This window comes from Pseudopodoces humilis, chromosome 1, assembly GCF_049639895.1.
Source record: "Pseudopodoces humilis isolate 2021_Gansu_Grassland_sample_001 chromosome 1, ASM4963989v1, whole genome shotgun sequence".
Classification (NCBI taxonomy): domain Eukaryota; kingdom Metazoa; phylum Chordata; class Aves; order Passeriformes; family Paridae; genus Pseudopodoces; species Pseudopodoces humilis.
This window is the reverse complement of record NC_142200.1, coordinates 142234912-142260923: the sequence shown is the minus strand read 5'-3', so window position 1 is coordinate 142260923 and position 26012 is coordinate 142234912. Positions and strand designations below refer to the sequence as shown.

Here is a 26012-nt window from a genome sequence, read left to right as displayed (position 1 = left end):
TTTAGTTAACTTATTTCCTCACTAAGTGAACTGGAATGTCATCTCTCCTTCAGTGGTATAATGGTCTGGAAGGAAATTTCTCATTTAACCTTAGAAAAGTACTCAGCAGGTTAGAATGATAGAGGCTTCCAAGTTCTAAAATAGCTGGTGATCTCAGCCAGTACATTGCAAAGAAAATTTGGTAACGTCTAGTTATTCCTGTATCCTAACTAACTTAAAAGTTCTAACAACCATGAAAACCTTTAACTCTCTACTCCTGAACAATATCCATAATCCACTTAAATAAGCTAAATCTCTCCCAAGAGCTGTTCTTACCTCTTGCCTCCCCTCAGCTCCAGACATTGGAAAGACAAAACCCCACAATACAAGCTGTCTAAAAGCCAACCAGGTAAAAGGTAATGATGAAACATCAGAAAACAAAAAAAAAGATAGGAGCAGATGGGTGGAGACCCATCTATTAGGAGCAGTCACAATAGATCTTTTTCAGACTGTTTTGAGGTCTTTTTATAGACAGAGCATCACAGTGCTCAGTTTGGGAAAGGAGGGATGAGACACAGAGACCCCAGCCAGAGGTCCCTTTGCAGAACAAAGCTTTGGCAAGTTCAGACCCTAAGCAGAAAGGAGATGGAAAAAGATCTTTCTCCTTTTTTTTTTTTTTTTTTTTTTTTTTTCTTTTTTTTTTTTTTCCTTATTTCTTTGCTCCAAGAGTCTTCTATAAAAGGTGAGACTGTTGAGGTCAAGGCAGGAGTAGTGAATAGTGTTTTATCTGCAGTTCTGGGAAGTCTCTCAACCTTGATGAATGGGGCAGGGCTAAGCCCTGAGATATGGCACATCAGTGTGAACAGCTCCTCTCACTAACAGAAAGATACAACCCAAACACTCAAGAATTTCAGACCTTTCTCCAAGTTGTGTTGAGAGGAAAAGGCTGTAAAGTGCCCTACAAGGTACTGCATGGAGCAGGCACAGTTGGGCGGCTGCAGCCTGACCTACAAGGTGTGTAACAGGAATCACTTTTCAACACTCCTTCAGCTGCCACTTAACTCCCAGAGCCAGCCTGAAGCACTAATTCCCTGCTCTGTGTGTTACCTTTAATTTACACTGCCCTTCTTTACACTGTTGTGTTACACGTGTAACATGTCTGTGCTTTCTGCATTTCCTGCCCAGCCTCCCACCAGCTGAAAAGCAGCAGAGCCACTGGATTGATGGCAAAAGCAGTGAAGCTACAGCATCCATTTGTTCATCCAGGGGCACAGACACGGGGCAGCAGAAAGCCAGGCCATGGGAGCCTCTCTAGAATGTGTGTGTGCAAGACTAAATTAAAGCTGCTCTATAAAGGGTACATCTACATCAGCCACACTTGTGGCAGCAAATGGCAACCAAATGGCACACAAGCACACAAATGGCAGCCAAATCATAAGCATTTAGGAGTATACAGCAAGGGCTTTAAAAATAATTCTGTATATATTGAAATGAAATCAAATATTGCAAAAAACAGTTGCTACTAATGCCTACATATTTCTGCCTTCATATGTGTATATATATATATATCTATATCTTTGTTCTGTAAAATCCATATTAGTCTAGAAATAGAAAATTACTTTAACGGAGTTCTTCCAAACAACTGACATCTCCAATCTTTCAATAGGTGTTTACAGAGAGGTAGCTGCTCTTGGAAGAAACAGTCATCATCTCACACCCACTCGGTACCTCCTTTAACAGAGTTATTTTACCTATTATTTACAAGCATTTGTGAAGCTGAGAAAATCTAAGAAAAAAAAAATATAATTTAGGAAACCTCAGCCACAAGCACTGTTAAGACTGAAGGTGTAACAAAGCTCAGGAAGCACTTTATGTAATTTAAGATAGGTTTAAGGAGAATTCTATTTGGATAACAGTAGAAAAAACCTCTGGGGCAGGAAAAGTGTATGTCAGAACTGCGCAGTTCTAGCTCAGCACCAGAGTTACTGGTGGCCTTTGGTCCCTTCCTGCCATTAGGACATGCCTTCATGAAGTGTTGCTGAACTCCAGCCTAGCAAAAATCACAAATAATAAAGCAACACATTCGATAGTCGGTGGTGTGGCTACTGGAAATGAATCAACAGTCATAAATCTGACAATCCCTTATTTGCTTTCAGCATCTGTGCTTCCCATCTTGTTCTTATTATCACTGGCGTATTCTTCTAGTTCCCTTCTCCACCTGTTTCATTTAACCTTGCCTGATTTTTTAGCACATGATGATCCACAGAAGGTGCAATTTCTCACTTTCCAGCTCTGTTAAACCTCTCCCACTCTGTGCTTCCAGCCTCACATCCCAGTTTTCATGGCAGTGTACTAAACATAGAAACGGCATTTCCTGGAGGTTTTCTGTGAAGGCCCTCTTAGCACCCAAAACCTTGGATCCCTTTTTGGAAAGTTTCTGCTAAGCTCACAATCCATTGGGGAACACACTGTTAAACCTCTAACAAATCCAAAAATAATAAAAAATATTTTGCCTCAAAGATATTTCAAAAAAATATAAGCAAAACATGAGATTCTGATGTTAGTGACTGTCATGCACATTCTTAATTTTAAGTGCTTAATAGTCTCATGAACTCTACTGGGACTAGATACTGTGAATAAATTATGGGCATTAGGCAGTAATTTTTAAAATGAGTTTTATTGTGCCTCAGCATAAAATAATTCGATTGTTCCCACTCTTCCTCAAGAGATTTCCCTTTTTCCACTGACAAATGCAGACACAATTGAAAACTTCTTTGCTTTCCTCTTGAGCAAACAGCACCACTATCAAGGCTGCTCTGGTAGGCAGAATAAAAATGCAGAGCACTGGGCCCATCAGACCCTTAAAAACAACACCTCTGAATTACCCAGGTGATGCTGGCAAGGAACACACGGCTCCCTGCAGCCTCCCTAGGACAATGACAGCAAACCCTCTCCAAATTCACTAATAACCTGCTCCCAGGCAGTGCAGGTCCAGGAAGGGCAGGTCCTGTTTCTCTGCAGTGCTCCAGAATGCTTTGTTGGGAATGAAAACAATCTCTTACAAAGTGAGTACAGAGCCTTCCTACTGTTTTCTTCTGCCACCGAGTCTTGCTGGGAAGGGCAGAGGAGAACATGGCAGTAGAGCCAGACTGGGCAAAGAGCCTGAAAATCAAGCGGATGGGAGAGAACACATGCTGCCCTTGGGTGTGAAAGCTACTTTTGCACCTTCTGGTGGTTTGCAGCCAAGCTGAGAGGGAAAACATAAATGAGAGACCCGATGTAGGGCAGACACAGGTTTCTCCCCCACTAAAATGTCTCACTGGAGAGGGGAGACAGAAGATGTTTAAGAATCATCTCACTGTTGCAAAGCTATAACCAGGGATGATACACAATGAAACTGTAATACTTACACAGAACAGTATAGAAGAGAGTATTTTTCATAACTTTTTTTCCACTGGTTCCTAAAAACATTTCCTCAAAGAATTCTCTCACTGGAGTTGTACAGTTGAGAAAACTGTTTCAAAGTCTGGTTCCTGGGATTTAACAGGGAATGCAGCTACACCCCCAGTATGTGTCAACTTCTTGTTACAATTTAATATATTGAACATATTCCATCTTCTTTAAAGCAAACAATTACTATAGAAAAGCAGGACTGAAATCTGACTTCGTAACAGGAACTGGCCAGCTATAACTAACCAGGCACTGCAGCAAAGTGGTATCAAAATAAAAGGGGTATCAAAGGGGCAGCAGCAATGTCTTTCTGCCCAACTATCTTACATGAAACTGAAAATATTTTATGCTCCATTTTAGATCTGGTTCATTCAATGATGAAAACTCTCCAAAATGCACTGCACAGCTTGCTAGTGCTTCACACTAGTCAGAGAGTTTGTCAGCAGAGCTATTAACTCTTGCTTTGGGAATCTGCAGGGGCTGGCACATGCAGAGTGGTACAAAGCAAGACTACAGTGCCAAAACTGGGCAATCCTTCAGAGCCGTCTGTGCTGCTGCTCAGAGAAAGCGTTTGGATTCTGTGATGCTAATAGAGACGGAAAGAAGCCATGAGGTCATCCAAGTCTTGCTCCCTGCCAAAAAAAGACTGCTCCCTGCAGTGCACTTTTGAGTGCTTTGCCTACTTCTGTTACAGTATTTCAAATGATGAGGATTCTTCTACTTCCTTTCAGGGCTTATTTCTCAGCTGAATTTATTTCAAATCCAGGAACCTTTTTCACTCAGCGATGCTTGGCATGAACCAGTGTTAGCTTCCTCTTATTATTTCTACCTCTCCATGTCCAACTCAAAGGAGCTTTTCCCCAGTGCCCCTGTTCTCTTTCAATATAACTCAGCTGAAGAGATTGCCTTTTACCCTACCACTTGGCCGAACCCCACATCTTGAACTTTTGTCTTCCCTTTACTGCCATTCCCTCAAGCTGAGCCATGGTAATTGCCCTCTTCCGCCTTGCCTGTGTGCCAGCATCTTCTGTCAGCCAGGCTTGGGCACTGCACCTTCTCACACACATCATCTCCAGCTCTCATTTCCCTGCCTATCCCACCAACCCTTCCTCCTGCCTGGAGCAGTTCTCACACCATGTCACTTCACAGGCATGACAGCTGGGAAGCCCAACTCTTTGGTTTCTTTAATGCCAGCTATTTTGCACTCTGATTTCTTTCAGCATCTGTTCTTGGATGCTGCCACTCTTGAAAACCTTCAGCAACAAAGCCTAGAGGAAACCAAACAGGATGTGATGAACATATAACCCAATGTATTTAAGCCCTCTCCTTGCCCACAGTCTTTCTGTGGCAGAAAGCAACTGCTGGTTTCATTCCAGCCCTATTTAAGTTTACCCTTGTTAAGTTTACCAATCATCTTACATTAGAAGCTAAGCTTGTGGGGGAAAATTGTATATTTTTTTATCCTGCAAGATATTGATGTTTTGAAAAATCTTCTTTATTAAACTGGAACAAAGAAGTTAAATATGTAACTTATAGAAGTTGTAAACGAAATCTAAAAAACCCCCATGTGGCAGGTCAGAAAAATAGGTTATTTATGTTTAATATTTCAGGGCATTTTGGATTTTTTTCAAAAAATAAATAATTAACTGTCCAAATTGAAAATGTTTTAATCTACATCATGAGTGAAAATTAAAAATTTGTATTTTGACCACTTTGAAAATGCTTTTTCCTTTAGCTGAAAAGGATCTGCCCAAATGGACTCTTCTGAATTCAACACAATGATCTTTTACAAGTGACAAAAAGGCCAACTGCCTAATTAATTAGAAACCATAACCAAAATCTAATTGCAAGGCATTTAATGTCAGAGACATTTTACGTGGCTCCATCCAGAGCACAGTGACTTCCCAGCTCTGACTCCAATCATCAAGAGCTACTGCCATTAACATTAACATTAACAGCACCTTTCAGATACACATCAATGTCCAGTCTGAGACGGTGCTTGGGTAGGACTTTTGGTGGGAAAGGGCTGATGCAGCCTCTTCTCGTTTTCTGTAGCTGGAAGAAGGATGGGCACTGTAGGTAACAGTGGGATCCTGGACTGGGTCAGGGCTCTTTGACACTCAAGACTGCCAGTGCATTTTCTCTTTATTCAAATAATAAAATGCTTCTATGTAAACGATTCCAGAATTAACAAGTCAGTGAGCTCATTCTACCAAAAAAAAGGAAATATGGCTCAAAGAACATAAGCTCTGCCTTCCAGAATAGCATGCAGGGTTCAAACAGCAAATCAGAAAAGTAGGAAAATTGCACAGCTGAACACTTAGGCTGAAGGGAAAATGTAGATAAGGAAGAAGTTTCCTGCATCATCCTGGTCTCCTCAGAGCAGTTTTTCTCCTGTCACATGATACATTCAGATAATGGATAAATACAACTGAGACTGAAAAAGGGACTTGGGGATTTAAACTTTCTGTATGCCAGGATGTATTTTAATTCTGTTAATTTGATAATCAACAAGAATTAGCACTAAATTATTTCCTTTAATGTAAAGTTTATTTAAAATAAACTTAAATTACACTTCATGTGCTGAATTCCCTGAGGTCAAAAGGTAAGAGCTTCCAATCCTTCAGATGGCTGGACAAAGAATCAGAAAAAGTTACACAATAATTTAAGACAGTTCAGAAAGCTGCAAACAAATCAAAATGGAGCAGGAACTCTGGTTCAGGAAGAGAACACTCAAAGTTTCACATAGCTTATGATAAAATAGCAATTTTATCATAAAATATAATGGGAATATGTAAAAAAGGTAAGTAATGTTTATGTTTTCTTTCAGCTTTGAAGTACTTTAAAATGTTCAGCTGTCATCACACATTAAATTTGTTTAAATTAACTTTGCATGTTGTTTAAAGCACAGTATACAACTATTTTGAGAGAATGCAGTGGACCAGGACTCTGGAGAATTTGGTCTCCACCTTGCAGCTCAAGCACCATAAGGTACAGCATCTCCTTTCTCTGTGCTTCAGGTTCAGCTTTGCAAAACCAGGCATAAAGCTGCTTGCAGCTGTTATCTTTTTACTCAGATTACAAATCTCCCAGGACATGATGTTTATCACTAATAGTTTTTACAGCACCTTTCATATTCATGTTAAGATCTGACAATCCTCTTTAATGCAATATGCTTTTTCTGTTTTTTAACCCATTGTCTTCCTAGTCCAAATTTCTAAAGGAGACTTCACATACAGGGAAAAAGTTCATTATAATTAACTTGGGATCTAAAAACATCCTCAGTTAATGAAATGAGCTCATTTGTTGTTAACAAATGATGGAAATTATTTTAGCATTGCTAATATTCACATTCTACATTGCCACAAAGGTGGAATTTCTGAAATCAAGTAATTTTCTTTAACCTGTCCCCTTCTCTCACTTTAACTTCCAAATTTTCACTATTAACTGACTCACCCTGAATTTTTGGGAAAGAATCTGCAAAAAGTTCTCCTTAAGAGCAACCAGGGACATTTCTCGTGCATGAAACATCAACACATGGAGCTATTTTCCCAGTTCAATGCAAACTGCAGATGGGCACTCAGAAGGAAAGGTCAGCAGTGCCATGAGCAGCAGCACCTTGTACAGCTGCAGGCACTGAAAAGGGACTGTCCTGTCACAGGAGACTCACTGGGAACTGTGGCTGAGCTTCTTGAGGCTCTTTGCTTACCCAAGTTCACCTTCTGCTCACAGACATTTCCATTATATGCCATAATAAAAAGGACAAGTTAGGCTCGAAGCAACATATTAAGATCCATTGAAAAGAGCCATTTAAGAGGGTATTACATCTCTAACCAAATTAGTGTTGTATCCTTATATAAATTCAGGAAGCTTTTACTATTCAGAGCTCTTCTTCCCAAAACTAACCATTCCTTCAATTTTCCTTCAGCCAGAGATTTCACTGACAACAGGAGCCAAATGAGTGCCTGAGGCTGGCAAACTGGACTGGGTCCCAAAGGTGACAGAGCCCATTTCCCAGGGGTAACTGGCAGCACAGCATCCTGTGCTGAATTATTTGTCACAAAACCTGACAGTGTGTGGCATGGCAAAGGCTCTGTCCTCCTGCAAAGGCTGGCAAGAGAAGAGAGGAATAGAAAGTGGGATGGAGAGCACGTAGGAAGCTCCATCTCTTACAGCACAGCTTGGTCTGTGGCTAGGGCTGCAGAAGCTACAAAGCCTTGTTCCAAATCTTACATATATTCATTAAGTATTTCCCCTTCCAAAGCAGATGCCTTGTGAAATGCCCTCTAAGGCAACAGTGTGGGAAAGCAGCACTTTTCCCTCCACTACTGAAACAGCAAACATACCCTATGCTGATCACTTGGCACTTTTAAAGAATCACTGTTTAGCATTCCATTAAGAGTATATACCAAAATGAAGGAAAGCAAATTGTATCAGAATATGTTATCCGTAAAAATCAAATACATAATACATCTTATCTGCATAAAAAAATGGAAGAATCAAAATTCCATTTCTTAAGACATTCCTGTACAGCTAGACTCACAGCAAAGTCTGGGAGAAAAAAAGAAAGAAGTATGGCTTGTAGGTAACAAAAAAGGGAAGAATTTTTAACAAATCTTCCTCAGAAATCTGAGCAGCCAGCTTGTTTTATCTATTCTCAGCTTCCATGAGAAGCATGATTGAAAGAGAAGGACCTGTAACACCAAAGAAACTCAGTATACCTGGTAATGGGAAATCCTTTTTTAACAATGTCAAATACTCTTCAGGAATAAATATGTTAATGTATTTTAATAAGCTGGAAATCTAATAAGCAGTGAAATTCACAATAATTTTACTGAAATTTTATAATTTCAGTGAAATTACTGTTACACTCAAAACTGGTTTGTAAAAACAAAAATGGAACCATTTTCCATCTAGTTCTTTCACACATACTAGAAGAATGACATGAAAATGTTACTTGCAAACAGTAACACAGTAACTGTACAACTGCAGTACACCCATCTTCCTAGAAAGCTACAGCTTTTTTGTTTTCCCTTTGTCTTTGTCTTACTTGGTACATAGGACACTATTCTCTTTCCCTTAAGCCCTCCAGGGAAATATAACTGGAATTTTTTGATTTGTAGTTAATACATGCTAAACCACATCCTCTCTCAAAAACCGTATTTGGAGCCAACTCTTATTGTCCTGTTCCACTAAAATCATAATATGCTTTTCTCTTGAAGATGACTTTATCAAGGAAGAAATGGCCTTGCATCAAGGGAGGAAATATTTCAGTGACAAGTAATCTGCCTTAGAAAGCACAGAAATTACTTTGTAGGGCTCCCACCCCTCTAGTTCTTGGATATTTCTTCCTTTCTTCTGCCCAGCACAGAAGTTGTGCTATGCCTGGAAACATGAGGCATCTCTCAAAGCTCTTTGAAAGGTACATTTACAAATTTGGTTATAACTCTGGATCCTCATGCATAAACACTACAATTTCTTCAACAATATTTGCTCCTCTTCAGTTTCCCAGGCCGTCAGCTTTATTCCTAATCACTGACTGTTCAGTGTACGGAGATTAAACAAGTAGGTCTCCTGATGCAGTCAGAACAGCAAGAGAGAACCTTTGCTCCTCTCTAGACAGACTGGGAGTTCTCTAAGCCAGAATTGAAAGTGTTCACATGATGCTTATCAGCCCAAATTAACTTTTCTTTCTGGGAGATTTGTTTCTCATAGATCAGAAACAACGCCAAGGGGATTTTTGAGACAGCAGTGTTTGCATGGCAGAAAGAAAGCACAATACTTCTAAAAGGTCAAGGCTGTATCTTCTCCTGAGGAAAAACATGAAGAAGAAGGAGGGTTTTGCTAGTACCATGACAAAGAGCTTACATTCACAAACAATATTCTGAAAGCTAATAGGCAAAATGCCTAAAAGCCAGGCAGTTGTACAAAGACTCCTCAAAACCAAACTGCATAGTTTCTTTTTGTACTTAAATCTTTGAGGGACTCAGGTTTCATTTTAAAGACCTCAGGCCCTTCTCTCAGCTGAGATACTTCTACCAACTCCATAGGGGTGCAAATCTTTTCACTTTCATGAAAAAACTGTTTCAGTGATAACAGAAAAAAAATCCAAACAGCTAAAGCAACAGACAATTATGAAAAAGTATGGTTGATGTGTGGAACTTGGAATTGAAACCACCCATATGAGAATATCCCTGAAGCTCAGGGTGACAGGAATGGCACTGCTGAAGGCAGCACTTGACAATCCCATTTGCAAAATGAGCTTCTCGTGTCTAAAGCACTCTGAGGACAATGACATGGGAGGTCGATGATTTGAACACCTCACCAGGTACATGGAACTTTATGCCTCAACACAACGCATGCCCTCTTCCTACAGAATCTCACTGCAAGGGAAATGCTGGCTGGGTGTCAAAGAGGACAATCCAGTGATGGATTTTAAACACCCTTTGGACCCCTGACAGTGAGCAGCTGAGGACTGATTTTCTCTGTCTGGGCTCTGTATGCTGTAACCCACTGCAGGAGCTGGAAAAGCCCTGCTCCCCCCAGCATCAAGGGAGCACTCTAAGTTTCTCTTTTGCTACCATTGGCAAATGGCTTTCAAATAGGATTAATCAATTAAATTTTCACAAAAGGTAACTATTTCACTGTCACATGCTATTATCCAGTCTCCTGACACACCTCCCCCCTGTCTCTTCTCCCTCCTGTGTGAATATAAAATGGTTCCACTCCACACTGACTGTGCTACAGAGCACTGCTGCGGCCACAGCTCAGCTAAAAACTCAGCTAAGGAGTTCCTTTGTATGGTAACCCTTTAATGAAAGTATTTTTCAAGGTAGATGGAGAAGAAGTGTTTGAGAATAAGGGAAAAAAGCTCCTGTGGCTTTGCTGTTTGGTATTACCCCAAACAATGTACACATAACTTAAAGTTTCAGTAAAATGCAGAGGAGAGCCATATTGACAATATTATTGACAGACATAATAAAAGGCTATTTTTATGCTCCTGCATGAAGTCTGAAATGCTGGAATATATTAAAATGAAGCCAAAGCCTTTACTGATTCCTTTTGACAGAGCCTGGATTTGAGACTGGGCTCAGAGTATAAGCAATCTATAAAAATAAATCTTAAGTAATTGTTTTCTCATTTCTTTGAAATGCTACAAGTGTTCCCTTCTTTCCTTGAGGAATGAATTTCAGAATTTCCATCATCTGAAAACACCTTTGTTAGGGAGACAATGTCTGAGCAAGTCTGAAGGAAGTTCAGAGATCTCTGAATACTCTCAGAATCCAAAAGAAAAAGTAAGGCATGCTTATTATTGTTAGTACAACACACAAATGACCCCCTAAGAAATCGAGTCTGCCAATGACAGACTAAGTATATACAAGGTAATTTTTTTTTAAGAGCTACATTAATTTGCATCACTCCAAAAAGATGTCAGTGGCCACATGGGAAAAGACACCTATTTTGTACAGCTCCACAGACTGCCTGTTTAACAAAGAGGGTAATCAGGTTAAAGTAATTGTTCTAATGATGGAGAGGGAGCATTTCAATGAAAGACTATGGATATCACAAGCCACAAATTGAATAATGGCCAGACTAAAAAATTAGTAACTTGAACCCAAATACATCTTTGTGCTTCTGGTCTGTTTGAGGTCTGTTCAATCCACACCTGGATTTGAGTCCCTCTTTGGTGCCAGCTGCCTCACCATGTCTGTCTATCCCAGCAGCTCACCATTACATGTAGCTCAAAAGGAACTCTAGCAAATCACAAAGGAGTTTAATAAATTATTTTTTCCATCTTTATTACCCTACAGACTTAACCAGATGAAACTGAATAATTTAAAAGATCATTTAATGCACCTATTATTTCACCAAAGGGTGTACTGAAGTTTGAAGACAGGATATGAAGGACATGATGGGAAAGGATGTTTGCATGTGTTCAAACTAGAGATGGCACTAAATAAAATAGAAAACAGCATTTACCAGCACAGGCTGAAAGTCTTCATTCTTGCCCAGTTTGATACATAATGTCAATGCAGTTCAATAAACAGTTTAAATACAATTTGTAGTCAAAATAAGGGGGAGCTATGACAGCTGTCTATGACACATGTCTGTGACATTTGCAAATGCATGCAAAATGGTACCTAAATTGTCATCAATACATTTGTGGCTCGGTTAGTGGCTCTCTCCCCCTGGGAGTCTAAGCCCTACAACATCAAAGCTCGTAATTGCTACTATCTGATACTGAACAAGAACACTGGTGACATTTTTATCTGCTTTTGGGGGTAGACAGATTGCAATGAATACATTTCCTTTTACTTTTCTTATCCTTTTAAAAATAAACTTCAGTATCAAAGTAGATCTTTCCTTGCTCCACTTATGGTAGAACACTGGTTTTCATATTTTTTTTAATGGATAAGGTTTTGATATAGAAAATAATATTAGAATGGAAGGGGATATTTATCTTTACAGGATTTGCATCAAGTTTCAACTTTAGGAGAAAGATGCTCTGCCTCAGCTGTCACCAGATGGAACCTTCAGCTCACTATATAAAATTTCCGAGGAAATTCTTTATAAAACATTTAGAATATGAAAGGTACAGATACTCAGGAAAAGAAATTCCTATGTTAAAAATGTGAGAAATAATTCAAAGCAGTAAAAATGTCTCAATATTTTTAATGTAATTTTATTTCTAATTCATACCTGCTAATTTCAAATTCAAAGTAATTTAAAAATATTTATTATCAGATTAAAACAATAACATTTTGAAAACAGCTTTGAATGAGTCTAAAAAAAATATGGTTTGGGATGTTCACAAATATACTGAAACATTTGAGAATCCAGCCTGACCTGCTGCATAACACCAGAAAGTATTTTTGCCCTGTTGATGGGAAAGATTTATTTTGGTTTATTCTCAGTTTGATGAATTGGCTTGTTTTACCAATAAATAGCTTTCCTATCGAGAAATAAGCTGCTGTTAAGGAAGAAGAAGTTGTGAAAATTTTATTTTAATATCAGAAATGTGTTTTTTGCTGGACATTTTATAAATACACATACATATTGTTTTAGAACAATCCAGATAAAAAGGATGCTTGGGCTTCAAATTTACATCTTTACTAGTACAAAAGGCTGCTAATGTTGTAAAAGCCACCATCTTTCAAGTGTATGGTGTTTTGGCATGATGAGAAAAGGCTCTCTCTCTCACTCTTGTCCTTTCTTATCTTCCAAGCATTTCTCAGCTTTTAGCATATTTACAGATCTTGTGCTTAACCACCTGAAAAGCTTTCTGAGGAGAGCATGACTGGTGAGAAATATGATGGAGCAGTCTGACAACCAGGCCTTTAGAAGGATATGTATATATTTATGCCGTTTATTTTCCTCTTTTGCAGGGGAGGGGGAATAAAATTACTTTCCCAGAGGCAGAGAAGTGCAGCACTGACCTGACTGGGTGCTCTGCTGCCCGTCTTCCCCTGAGAATGCCGTGGGCACATGGCCTGAGCTGCACAAGGAGGCAGCAGCCAGGAGCCTCTGTGCTGTGCTGGAAGCATTGATCCACCTACTCTGTCCTCTGGACCTGAGTTAAGCTCTGTAACCTCTGTAAATTGCACTGCTCTGCACTGCAGGGGCACATCACCCACCTGCTAGACAGCTCAGGAGTCTTCTGGTTTTTAAGAAAAGCCTGTGTGGGACTTGCCTGTCTTTGCTCACTCTTTCCTCAGGCCATTCTGAGGCTCCCTGAGCTGTAGAAAATCAGTAAAATGCCGAGTACAATGCTACTGATATCCTGTCACCAGCAGCAAGCCAGAGCTGTATATTCTTGCTTTTTGCACTACTCAGAATCCAAAAATAGGTGTCTCATGCCATTTGAGACAGCTCAGGGTGCCTGGGACACTCCTTAGGGCTAACAAATGCAATGTGACTCCACGTGAGATGCTACTTGAGAAGCTGGAGCACCTAGAACTGCACTAGATGCTCACAGCCAGGCAGTCAGGCCTTTTCTCAGGGTCAAAACTGGTGCCAGTCACTGACCAAGTGGCTGCACCCCTTGGTACACGTTTCCTGAACCTCTCCAGGTGAGCTCAGTACTATGGCCAGAGTCCCAGCAGCTAAATCAATGGGCTGTTAGCTCAAAACCACACAGGGACACACACAAAAAGGTGTTTGAAAAACTCCACCCTGACCTAAGAGGCAAACCATCCAAATCCAGGAAGAGCTGAGATAAGGAAACATCTAGTTTAGTCAAACAACCATTAGGTCTCCACACAGATTGTACCTAGAACAGGTATTTTGACCTAAATGCTGACAAGAAAATGACATTTTCATAAGCTGTAAAGTGTGCAAGCATATAATTACTGGATGAGCCTGAAATAGTTGTATTGAAACTGATTATTAATTTTTATGGATGTGAATAGGATTTGAATAATCCCAAAGAGATGAACTACAGCTCTTTTTTGAAGCAACTAGAGAGTGCTATCATGCCAAGAAAAAAAAAAAAAGTCAGTCTGTTTCAGACCCTGAAAAATATCTTCTAAAATACAAATTATGAAAAACATTTTCTCCATTAAGTGTAAAATGCCCATATTGTTAGGAGACTGACTGGCTGGCCTGCAAAGACTCAGTGGGTTGCTACTCTGTGGTCTCACAGATATTTACAGGAATCTTTCAGATACTGCTAAGTAATAGGGACATTCAGTTCCACTAAAATGGTTAGAAACAGCAAGAGTGAAGATGCTATGTCAAATAGAGTTGTTTTCTCCCTTAATTTATGACCCACTAATCTAATTCTGAATTCCGCAGGATTGGGTAAATGAGGCACAGCTTTAAACCATCAAATTAAAATCTACATTACCACAATATGAGAACCAGCTCTAAAGATCGTCTTTCATGTTCTGTAGAACTAGTCACTAAATATAAATTAACACACTGCAAAGCCTGATCTTGATAATGATGCCTACTTCTCAACGACATGCTACGGCAGGGAAATAGTATACCCATGCTTAATGCAATTTTTATGAACAGTAAATCTTAATTCCTCTCTCTAAACACATTTTTTTATTATTTATAATTTTTACTGACTGTGAATATTACATTCTCTTTCTGTAGAAAAGGCCTTTTTTCTTTTCTGGGTTGAGTATGACTGTGGACTCTGCCTCCACACTACTGGAGCTGCTGGGCCAGGAACACCAAATTTCCGTGGCTAGGTTATGCAGACAGTAGTGTCCCAAAGACAGATCAAACATAATTGTTATAATTGGAAGCATTATGTGCAAAAGGAATAAAGAAATTGTGAGTCAAACATCTTCCAGCTCCTTTCTTCTACCTGCAACAATACATGTCTATCTGACCAAGCTCCCCAGTGGGTAATTTGGGCCTGCAATGCCCTGAGGTTTGTACTCTGCAAGCTGAACTGGTCACTTTGATAGAGCCAAAGTTGGGGGGAAAACTCTCTGTTAAGCTTTTAAGAGGGATGAAAGAAAAAGAACAAAGAAACTCTCTATTTGGGTAATGATTTTTTTAAGGGAACCGGGACTGTTAATTAAATGTTCACCTTTTCCAGAGTTCATAGAAAACTTCTTGGTTTGTTACAGTTCTGTAAAGAGACTCAAGACCAGAGTATTGGAAAACTGAAATATATGTACATGGGTATTTTTTTCAATCACACCTGAGATCTCAAGCTTGCCTCCAGCCACTAAGTGATACATTTTATTTCTCACTCCCTGTATACCTGTGTTAGATATATACATATCTAACACTCAAGATGGAACTGGTAAATACCCACAATTACAGAATGTGGTTGCTCACAGTGGCTGAAGCAAATAATCCAATCCCCTCATAGTCCTGCAGCATCAAGAACTGCAGCAATCCCCACCATGATCTCCTGACAGGCAAACAGCTGCCAGCCAGGAGAAACACCTCCGGAAAGCTAAAAGGCCCAACAGGACTCCAGTCCATGGGGACTGGCTAGGCTGCACCACCTGAATACAAATGTCATGAAATCCTGATGGCAATAAAGGCAAGGAATGTTGTTAGTCTTAGCAGTAGTGATGTCAGATGCCTCAGTTTTATCAATGGTCTAATTAATTAACTAATATAAATGTCTGTGTCTGCTCGCTAGTAGGAGTCTACACAAATTATTTATGGGAATTGCAACGGTTTCCAGGGTCCATGAGGTGTGCTGTAAGCAGCTTTTTTGCTAGAAACTCTGTTAATTGTGTGCATTAGAGAAAAAGAAAAAGGTGGTTCCGACCTGTCATGCCTCAGTGCCCTCATATCAACATACACAGTGGTGGGATCTGGTCCAGATGTTCCCTGTAAACAACAACATCAGCTAATCAGAACCTGAGGGCTGGGAGGAGAAAAGAGTTTTACCCCCCAGATAACCAAACATTCATTTCAGCGCTAATTACACTAATCAAATGACAAGTTATATTTAAGGTATTCATCAATCAAAGCTCAGCTTTACAGAATCAGAACAAGCACTGGAAACATACCTACCATCAGGTACTTGCCACCTTGGAGTTCAGAAAAACATCAAGCAGTCAGACTACTTAACCAACACATGTCAACAGAGGTTTTATTTGCTACAAAAGGCCAAGTAATCAGCACATGGATACATACAAAAAAGGTTAAACACGTTTTGCCATATAAAGGAAGGCGGAAATTGCTGAGGAGACACAGTTTAATGGCAGAAGCACATGGTCAGGAATGTGAAGCATGGTTTACTGAGAGTCTTCCATACATGCAACAAAGAATATACTTGAAGCTAAAGATAGTAAAGGTAGCACGCATGACATGAACCAATCTGGACTGAAGGTCTGTTAAGCAATTATTCTGATCCTTTTCAGTCTTCCACTGCATAATTTAAACCCTTGCTTTATGTCACAATATTTAGTTACTTGAAAAGAGGCAGACTAATTTTAGTTTCCTTTCATGCAAAGATGATGCAGTCTTTAGGCCTTTCCACCCACAGCTTTTCTGCAGTTTTGCAGCCTGCTATGATCTGCCCTTATCCAAAACTTCAAACTCATCACCACTGAACATCATGTGAATTCTCAATGCTCCAGGCTAGGGCTCTCTTCTCTGCTGCAGACCTCACGCTACTGCTAAGCACAAAGCTACAAGAAAAACACAACTTCATTCTGGAACACTGGCATGTTGGAAATTTTCTTTTTCAGCAGAGGAATTCTCCTAAACCTGGTACACTCCAGATGCACAAACTCCTTTACCAGTTACTTAGATGTTTACTACTTAAACCAGCAGGCAACATGAGCTCCTAGTGATTTCTGTCCCATTTGGGATACATGGTAGAGTATAATTCTTCACATTAGGAATGCCTAGGGCTAAATTTTACATTTCTGCAATGCGGGCTGATTGTTCCACAATTTTTTGAGCAAGAAAAGTTGCAACCCAAACCCACAAAGAGCTAATTTTTGTATCTATGGGAGAAAAGTGTTACCACTACCAATTGATACTTACTGAACAGGTACTGATCGTCACCCACCACCAAAGGAGAACAGGAGTAATAGAGTTGCACATGCATGTTAGCCTCTTTAGCTTGTTATACACAATACAAGGTACAATATCCTCTCTAGCTATTAACGACACGATTTTCAGTCTACTGGTAAACTCAGCAGTGTAACAGACTAGTGCTGAGTGGAGAACTTATTTAAAATATATGCAATGTTGAAAAGAAAAAGACAAAACCAAGGAAAAATTGGTTATCTTTAAAAATAAAACTAAAGCTGGTTTGATTTGTAAAATAATGGAAACAGTAAAGTTTGAAAATTAAAGACAATCACTATGGTATTTATTGTTTTCAGCATGAATGAAATAGTTACAATGAACATCTAATATTTGATGAAACCTGCATCCAGATAAAGCTGTACTGGACTTATTTATAATTTTATAGAAGGATCTGAAAATCCCCAAATCTCCAGACTCAATTTCTAGTCTGTCCCACTGTTGGAAGCTGATAGGTGGGTATTGAGGGAACATGAAAATCCCCTACCTGCTCGGCCAGCTTCCCCAGCCTGTGAGGCTACAGCAGCAGGAATAGCAGGGATGAGGGAGAGAAGGAAAGAAGGTAACACAAGACAAAAATAATAATAAAAAATGGGAATGAAGGGTGGGAGAAAAAAAAAGAGGAGAATGCAAAAAGCAGGGAGTAAAATAAAAAGAAAAACAATGTCAAATACAGGAATTTTACAAATTAACCATTATACCATTAAAGGTTAAAAAAAGTAAAAAATGAGGTGTCAACATTTTAGTAGAGCAACAGAAGAGACAGCTGTAGACTGCTAACCTCGGACAAACAGACTTAAATGGCTTTAGGACATTACAGACAATGCTGTTAGTGGAAAACACGTGTCTAGCATACTGATTTTGTTTTGTTATTGTTGTTTTTGTAGTAATTAAACATTATGGCCCTCCTATTTGAATGCACTTTATTCCATTGAGAATTCCAGGTCTGCCATTTTACTAGTAACAGAAGTTTGTAAGTGATGTCATCTGGAAATCAAAAGTAAGCTCTCTTATTGGAAGAAAAAATAAAATCAGTATACAACAGAAAAAGATACTTACACCTTCTTGCATACAGATTAACCTGATCCTGATAAATAAAATAAAATCAAGGCTTGTTGGATAATCTAAGTACTGGAAGATCATAAATAAATGGAGTAACTTCAGAGCCTGGTAAGTCTTCATTCCTATATGTTATGGTAAACAGTGTAATACATATAAAGAACAGTAAAATTAAAAGCTGATAAAAACCCATCAGCTCTCCACCATGACTGATAACTCAGCAAAGAGACAAAAAATCCTCAGTGGTGACTAGTCCTAAGGCACTACTATCACATGGAGTATTTAACACCAGATGGCTGCTGTGGGATTTGCCCTACAACTTGTGAAAACAAACAGCTCTGAAAGCCCTGGCATCCCACATTCTTCTCACCAGACTTCTGATGCCAGCAGAGTTAAAGACTGCAGGAAGTTTCCACAGCAGCACCTTTAGACAGGTTTATTTTGAGTGCAAAGAAAGATGAAACATTCAACAAAAATAGGACAGATCTGCTTATTGCATTGATGCCCCAAAATGGTATTACTAATAATCCAGGCTGAAAATAATCCAGTGTAACTGCGAGAAAGCCAGAGAATTACTGAAATCCAGCAGTTATGTAACTCATTGCCTGTGACTATACTGCAGGTCCAGAAAGGACTTTGGGAGTACCAGAGCCTCATATGGCTTTTAACACAGAACGGCTTGAGAAACAGCAGCTGAATTATCAGCAACATCCTTCTGTGGCCAGTTGCAGCTGGGATACTCTGAAAAGTATTTCAAAGGAAGCAGAGTCTAAGCCAAGACTAGAATGACTGACTCAATTTGTCTGTGCACATTTATTTTGAGAGACAGAGATAGAGAGCATCTGTTATGCTGGTAACAGGGAAAAAACAACACAACTTCTGGAGTATCTCATATTTACTTAGGACACCCCTGGTAGTGTTCAAGAAAACAAAATGGGACATGTAGAATTTTCTGTCTGAAAATGAGTATATCATAAGTCACTTCTCTTGGACTAAATAAACCTCTGCCCATGCACAGGCTGCCACTGGTGAACCATCCCTGGTCTGAGCAAATCTCAGCAATATGCCAGGCTTTTATTCTTTGGGAAAACACTGCAGGTCAAAACTGCTTGAAGGACCATCCCAACAAGTCAGCTGTAGGGCTGACCATGTGCCAGGACTCAGTGCATACCTAATTTCCACTCAAGTCAAAGGCCAAGCTGCATGCTCTCCTCTACTTCCCTCTCCAGAGTTAAAAACCAGGAGCTAGGCTATCAGAAATCCTAAGAATTTAAAAACAACTGGGTTTTTGGGTTTTATTTAACTGCCTAAGGATGTGGCCTCAGTGTTTATTCCGAGTCTGCTTCTGTTCCAGCGATGCTCAGAAAAGGAATTTTTGGTGTGCACTTGGCAATGTCACCTATGCAAGCACAGCGGCTGGAGCTGTGAAAAGAACTTCATGGCATGACTCATAGCAAAGGTGGGAAAACAGAATCTGAGGGAGCTCACCCAGAGCTGAGGTACATTGCTAAGTGTGAATCATAACTCTGACACAGTGCACGGTCTCCTGTGGCACTCTTTGCAGACCTACCCTTTATTACTTTTAATATGGAAGCTCCTCAGAGAGTGTGATCTATCATTAAGTAAAAAGAAATAGTAACTTTATGCCCTGCTGCTAGACTGTGAGGAAAGGGTTCATTTCATGTTCATGTTCAACTTCAGCCATTAAAGAAGAAAGTGTGCAGTTAAGGTAGGAAGAATCTCCTGAGGGTGATGGATCCCATCCCCAGATGGTTGCCTGAGATATCTCTTGCAGTATTTCTCTGATTCCACTGTCTATTGAAGGATATGGGGTAACTCACTTAACCTTGCAGCCTCAGTTAGAAGAGATAGAAAAGAAGCAAGATGAATCCTGCTCTCCTTAGCTTGGACAGATTTGTTAGTACATTTTCAGGGTTAACTAAGGAAAATTGACAACTTCTAGAAGTTTTCCCTCAACTGAAATTGAGTAGCAGGTTGAATAAAATGAAAATATTTATTCCAAGTGTTTAAATGGAAATCAGCTAAAATCCTAGAGAACCATCTGTGCTGTTGTAAGAAACCGGCTATTTTTCATATCTATTTTTTCTCTTTCTCTCTCGAATGTTAAGATGCTAGTTAATGAGAATTAAAATATGCTAGATGCAATCTTTTTCATCTCACTAATCCCTGGACCATTATCTGTGACTATGCAGCTATAAAAGGTCAGATATTAATAGTATTTAAGTGCCTAAAGATGGAGAGAATTATTTATTTTCAAAAGCACATCTCTAGAAATCTAGTTTGAAATGACAACATCAAAGGAAACATACTAAATTTGCTCTCAGTTTGAAAGGAAATGAATACAAATGACAATGCATTAGTCTGTCAGTGATCACAACCCGGAAATTAAGATAATTTGGTAGACTAAGAGTCTTTTGTACAAAAGAGATTACCACAATGATTTCCTTTTGAAGGTAATCTTTAACAAAATGTTAAATTCTGCTACACACACACACAGACCCCCACACACACATATATACTTTCCTCCGCTTCTTTTTGGAGAGGTGAACTGTAAAAGCTTTCTGGAAAAATCAGGATACTTTCCCCTTTAAACATCTGAGTCTTGGATTTGTCCAGTAAATTGGAAGTCAAGGAGGTATCAAAGATAATAACATCCAAGTTGTATTAGAGGTAGCCCACAGAGAAGAAACCTGGATAAGCTTTTTTTGCTGGTAAGGGTCAGTAGCTGAATACTGAAATATGTTTAGTAAGGTGATTAGTAAATACGTATTTTAGAAACACTGCAGACAGAACAAGCTGGATCATCATTATCCCTGTGGAACCACAGGAACCACGTTTTCCAGGGACCACGTGTTGTTCTCATAGATGACATAACTTGGAAGATAAAAAGCAAAAGCAGATGCTATTGACTCAAATATCTTGAGAAGTAGTTTCATGCAGTGTGAAGAATCCAGAAACCATAACCCATTTCTGGAATACACTGGAGACAATACTAATTGCAGGAATTAGTAGATAAGGGATTAAAATGTAATTTGTTCCTCAGATGAGAAAACAGAATAGCCCACAAGCTATTCTGGAATACCACTAGCCATAAACTTCCAGACAGTTTGGAAAGAGCATTCAATCTAATTCAGTATCCAGTCCCTGGCAATGCCTACTGCCAGATGCTTCAAAACACGCAAGTCCCTATCTTTATATTCTCCACCAAAATGACATGTTTTGTGGTGATGCTTGCAAGTAAAGCCTTCAGTAATTTTTCAAACACCTTTAAAACTTGCCAAAAAGACCTCAGCTAAAATGCTTCAAAAACGATTTCACTTGGGAGGATAATGTTGCTACATATAGCCTGTCCTGAATTGGCTTTTCTCCATTCCAGCCACACCATTCTTTACCCAGTGTTTGGCTTTTAGTTTGTCCTATGGACTGAGATGCCACATCTTAGTAGAACTCAACAAAACCTGACATTAAGCTATACATTTAGCCAGGCTGTTTAACCATCTCACTCAAGGCTCTCATTCTGTGCTGTTGCTAAACCCATAGGCACTACCATTAACAATATTCCTTCAGAGATTTAGCCACTTTCACAGTTTGATTCAACAACACTTTCAAGAATTTCTGTGAAGAACCATCTAAGAAGCAGTCTTCAGCTAAGGAGTTAACCCAACCAAAAGGCAGATACACATAGCCAAGCCATAATCCAGCCTAACTCCATGTTGATTAGGACTTCCAGTTTCTCTGAGTGTAAGCAGCTTTCCTGCATGTTTGCAGTGGCTTGACCAAGCTGAAGACCCACCCAGCTCCCTGTGGAACAGCATAGGAAGAGCAAAAGTGAGAAAATCCACAAAATCCGTCAAGATGAAGACAGTTTAATAAGAGAAGGAAAGAGAAAAACCCAAGTGATGCAGGAGCAATCACTCATCACCCCCTTGGGCAGAACAATGCCCAGCCAGTCTCTGAGCAACTTTGGAACATCAACCACCCTTTTCCTATAATGCTGAGCATGACATTATGTGGTATAGAATATCCCAGGTCAGCTGGGGACAGCTGTCCTGGCTGTGCCCCTTGCCAGTTTCTTTCTCCTCCAGCCTGCTCGCTGGAGGGCAGTGGGGCAATGGTGCAGGGGGCACAGAGAGAAATGTGGACAGCCCTGATGCAGTGCAGGACTGATCAGCAAGAGCCCAGCCACTGGTGTGCCCCCAACACTGTTCAGTCACAGACTGAAAACTCAGCTCCACACAGGCTGCTATGAAAAAGATTAATCCCAGGCAGAGCAAGCACTTCCAGCAGGTCACACTTTGGTATGGCACCTGGCTTACTGCTACTTAGTGTTATCCCCTGATTTTACTATTTGTCCTGAATTAAGGACATACACATGAAGCAACCACCATGAACCATCCAGAGATCAGTGCACATCTAAAATGGAGATTTTCATTAGTGGCAAGCAAACTTCTGCAGCTAAAAATTTGGCCTTGTAATCTAAAGCATCCTTCATGTCTGGTCCCTCCAAGGACGAGAAGCCAGAGAAGCTGAGTTGTCTTTCAGAAGCAGCTCCACCACAGCTGCAGGGGAGAGCTGGCAGGTCCCATCCTGACCTGTTTCCAAGGAAGGTATGTCATCTCTTCCCTGCTTCCCCTCCTTTCTAAAACTTTTTTATTCCTGGAGAATATTTATGGCAGCAATTACAGAATGGCAAACCAAACAACTCTACCTCTGGGCAAAAGAATGAGTTTTAACCCTGCTCAGCTTTGCCTTGTCATATGCTTGACAATAATAACTAAAGACAGCCTAGGCTGTAGGGCTTCTCTGCTGCAGTCAGAGAGAAAGCAAACAGTCCTGGAGGTGTGGCACACCTCCTTGTTTTCATATCCTGGTAACATTGAAAAGGGCAAGAGGCTGAAGCAGGCAGAGACATACTGCTCTGTGCTGAACCCATAACCTCAGTTTGTCAGTTTTTTTTAATTAAAAATATTTACATTTACAATCAGAAAAGGAATAGCAGATTCTTATTTGCAGTTTTACTGAGATTTCTTCTGACTTCCACACCGAAGCAGGTACCCCTGTGATCTTCATGAGAAATCCTTCATGTAAACCAGGGTTAACTGCCAGAACTGAAATGTGGGATGGACCACACGGAGTGTGGCAAGTCCTACTGAGGACACAGTGACTTTGAAGAGGTTAGAGACATGGCACATGACCAAATGGATATGGAACTTCCCAGCCAGAGCAGCTGCCAATGCAGAAGGTGATTCTTTCAGGATTTAAACGTTATTGAATTAGAAAACATATAACACCTGAGTAGGACACCTACGGTACTATTACAGGAATAATATGTGCAACTCTGAAACCAGATTTGGAAAGAGAGAAAGAGATCAAGACCCACAAAAATGAGACAGAGATCAGGAAAGCATATATTAAGATTCTTTATCTTTATATCAAAATTAAGATGTGTATTAGATGCATGACAGAAATGAGATTCTTATCCTAGAATAAAAAATGTCTAGATCTAATGCCAGATGAATTTAAACTGGGAAAAAGACAAAATTAATTAAAAATTGAACACCTTGAAGAAAGGCAAGTTAGCTTTCACCACATGAAGTCCTCAAAGATAAAATACTCTCGATCAACCTAAAAGTATTTGCTTGGTGTAGTTATCACTGGTTGAAAAACTAGATGCTATTCAGAAATTCAGACCAGATAGCACTGTGCTCCTTCAGTCATTAAAATCATGACTCAGTAAAGATTTCTGGAGAATGCATGTTACATCCTATATTATCCTTGGGACTTTTCTTCTGACTAGAGGATCAAAACAGAAGAGATATAATAAAATAATTTTCCTTGTGTGCAGAAAATATCAATCTAGTTAAACAAGTAATGGTTGGAAGTATTTTACGAACAGAAGGAATCCATTTTGTAACACACTGAAGTAAACACTTGGAAACTGGAGTTGACATGACATGATTACATATTGGCTCTGGAGCACAGAGTACTCGTTCTGTCACTGTCAGGTGCTTTTCGGAATCACTGTATTCATGGGCAGAATAAATGCTATGATTGCAACATGAAGGGGATGAATTTTTGACGAAGTAACAGAAATTTTCTACCTGTGTATGCAAGAATATTAAGTACCACATACATTTCCTTAGTATGTCTGTGACCAAACAGCCAAAGGAAATACAATGAACGATTCTTACTGAAAACCATTTCCTTAAAACAACTTTGAGTTTAAGGAGTGAAAAATCTTACCTGCAAACATATTGCCAGGTTAACTCTACAGCCAAGTGATGTGCTGACAGCTCGTGGATGGAGACCCAGGTCTTTAAATAACTTTGAAAATGACTGAGTAAGAGCTATCCGAGGTCGTTCTTCAGCCACTACTACACATGTCCGTACACGTGAAAGGTCCAGTCCCCTCGCCTAGAAAGAAATCAAAATGTAACAAAGGCCACAAATGGGCAGATTTAATGCAAAACAGAAGTTAAGTGTATTATGCAGGTAATATGATTCAAGAGGAACAGCAGGACAGAGGTAAGGTATCAGCACAGTTTCCATTTTTCCTGGAGGCCGGATGGCCAGATGACACTCTAATAGCTGAAGAAGCACATACTTGCTTGTCATCTTAACATTAGCACATAGGAAATGATAGGCATGCTAATTCTGAAGGGAGGGAATGCTATTTCCCCAAATTAATTCAGACGACAGTGAATAACAGCAAACAGGAAGCAATGTCTAGACGTGGAAAAACTGATTAGGAAATTATTAAGCGAGGATGGTAAAGGCTGGAGACATCATAAATATCAGCGTCTCAAGATTCAATTTAATTCAGTAGCACATGGGAAATTCCAGATGATTTCAGATATTTAACTGGCTACCTGGGTTTTAATTCTTGGGGGGAAAAGGAAGATACACCTCTCCATACAACGAGGACCATCTAGTTAAAACAACACAGTACTTTTAACATGTGATTATTTAACTACAGGGGTCAAAACCAAACTAGTACTTCATATAACCAGGGTATTCATAAAACACACTACGTGATGTAATACTCCTTGAGCCTCTTGGACATTTAAACCTCTGTTTTCCAACACCTATCAACACAGGCTGCAACACACATCAGAAAGCTTAGATAAATAAAAGCCTTTCCTTGATGTTTAACAGCCCTCTGATCTAAAGAATGACGGGTATTGGTACACAGCCTTTGGCAAGGAGTAACGTGGGTTCTGCGGAAGCTGCCTGTTCCCTCAGATGATTTTTTTCCTCCCAGCAGCCATTCAGCAGAGTGTTCAAGGCTCCCAAACCCCACCGTGCGGGCGGCAGGGCGTGCAGGACAGCAGAACCACTCACCTTCAGCGACTCTGTTTGCGAACCAAGTCCCTTAGTACAGAGCTCCATGACTGAATAGGAACAAAAAGTGTCTCTCACTTTGTACTGACTCACGGCAAGAAGCCACAGGGCAGGATTGGTTTCCAGTTCTGAGGGAGGAATCAGAATAGACTGGTGTCCTGAATAAACGCTGCAAGACACAAGATTCATTAACACACACTAAACATCAGTGTCCACAGCAAGCCATGGGGTATGTGAATATACAGTTTATCACAGCACTGGCTGAATCATGTAAAGCCTTACAGTGCTCCACAGCTTCAGAAGTTTGACATAATATTTAAACTTGTTTTTTTTGCTGTACTTCCAGAGTCTATGATGAATCATGAGGACTGCAGGCAGAATGTGCTCCTGAACTACTAATTTACTCAAAATTCCAGTGCACTTTGCTGTTACGACTGTACCAAAAAGAGCAAAATAGCTCAGTTATTAATGGTGTGAATAAGCAGTATAATAATAGTAAGAAAAATTAAGTGTTGCTGACAAATACCTTGGATTGACTAATTAGCATTTTAAGAGACCCTGACTAAAAGAGTACTTTATTACTTAATATGGAAGCAACCTGTCTCCTGCTAAAGCAAGCAAGGAGTTTGCAATAATTTTCAAGA

General features: G+C 39.8%; 1 protein-coding gene across 6 annotated transcripts in view; it reads right to left on the bottom strand.

Moving 5' to 3' along the window:
* DIP2C (DIP2 acetate--CoA ligase C (putative)) overlaps positions 1-26012 on the bottom strand; it is a 308220-nt gene that overhangs the window by 12689 nt on the left and 269519 nt on the right. For 4 of the 6 annotated variants that reach the window (XM_014257423.2, XM_088053095.1, XM_088053085.1 and 1 more), the window contains 4 exons: positions 25369-25537; positions 24271-24441; positions 17435-17464; positions 15674-15735 (listed from right to left, as the gene is read on the bottom strand). In XM_014257423.2, coding sequence (XP_014112898.1) covers positions 15674-15735; positions 17435-17464; positions 24271-24441; positions 25369-25537 — 432 coding nt within the window. The remainder of the gene's footprint in view (positions 1-15673; positions 15736-17434; positions 17465-24270; positions 24442-25368; positions 25538-26012) is intronic. The other 2 variants (XM_005528520.3, XM_005528521.3) reach the window with 1 other exon arrangement.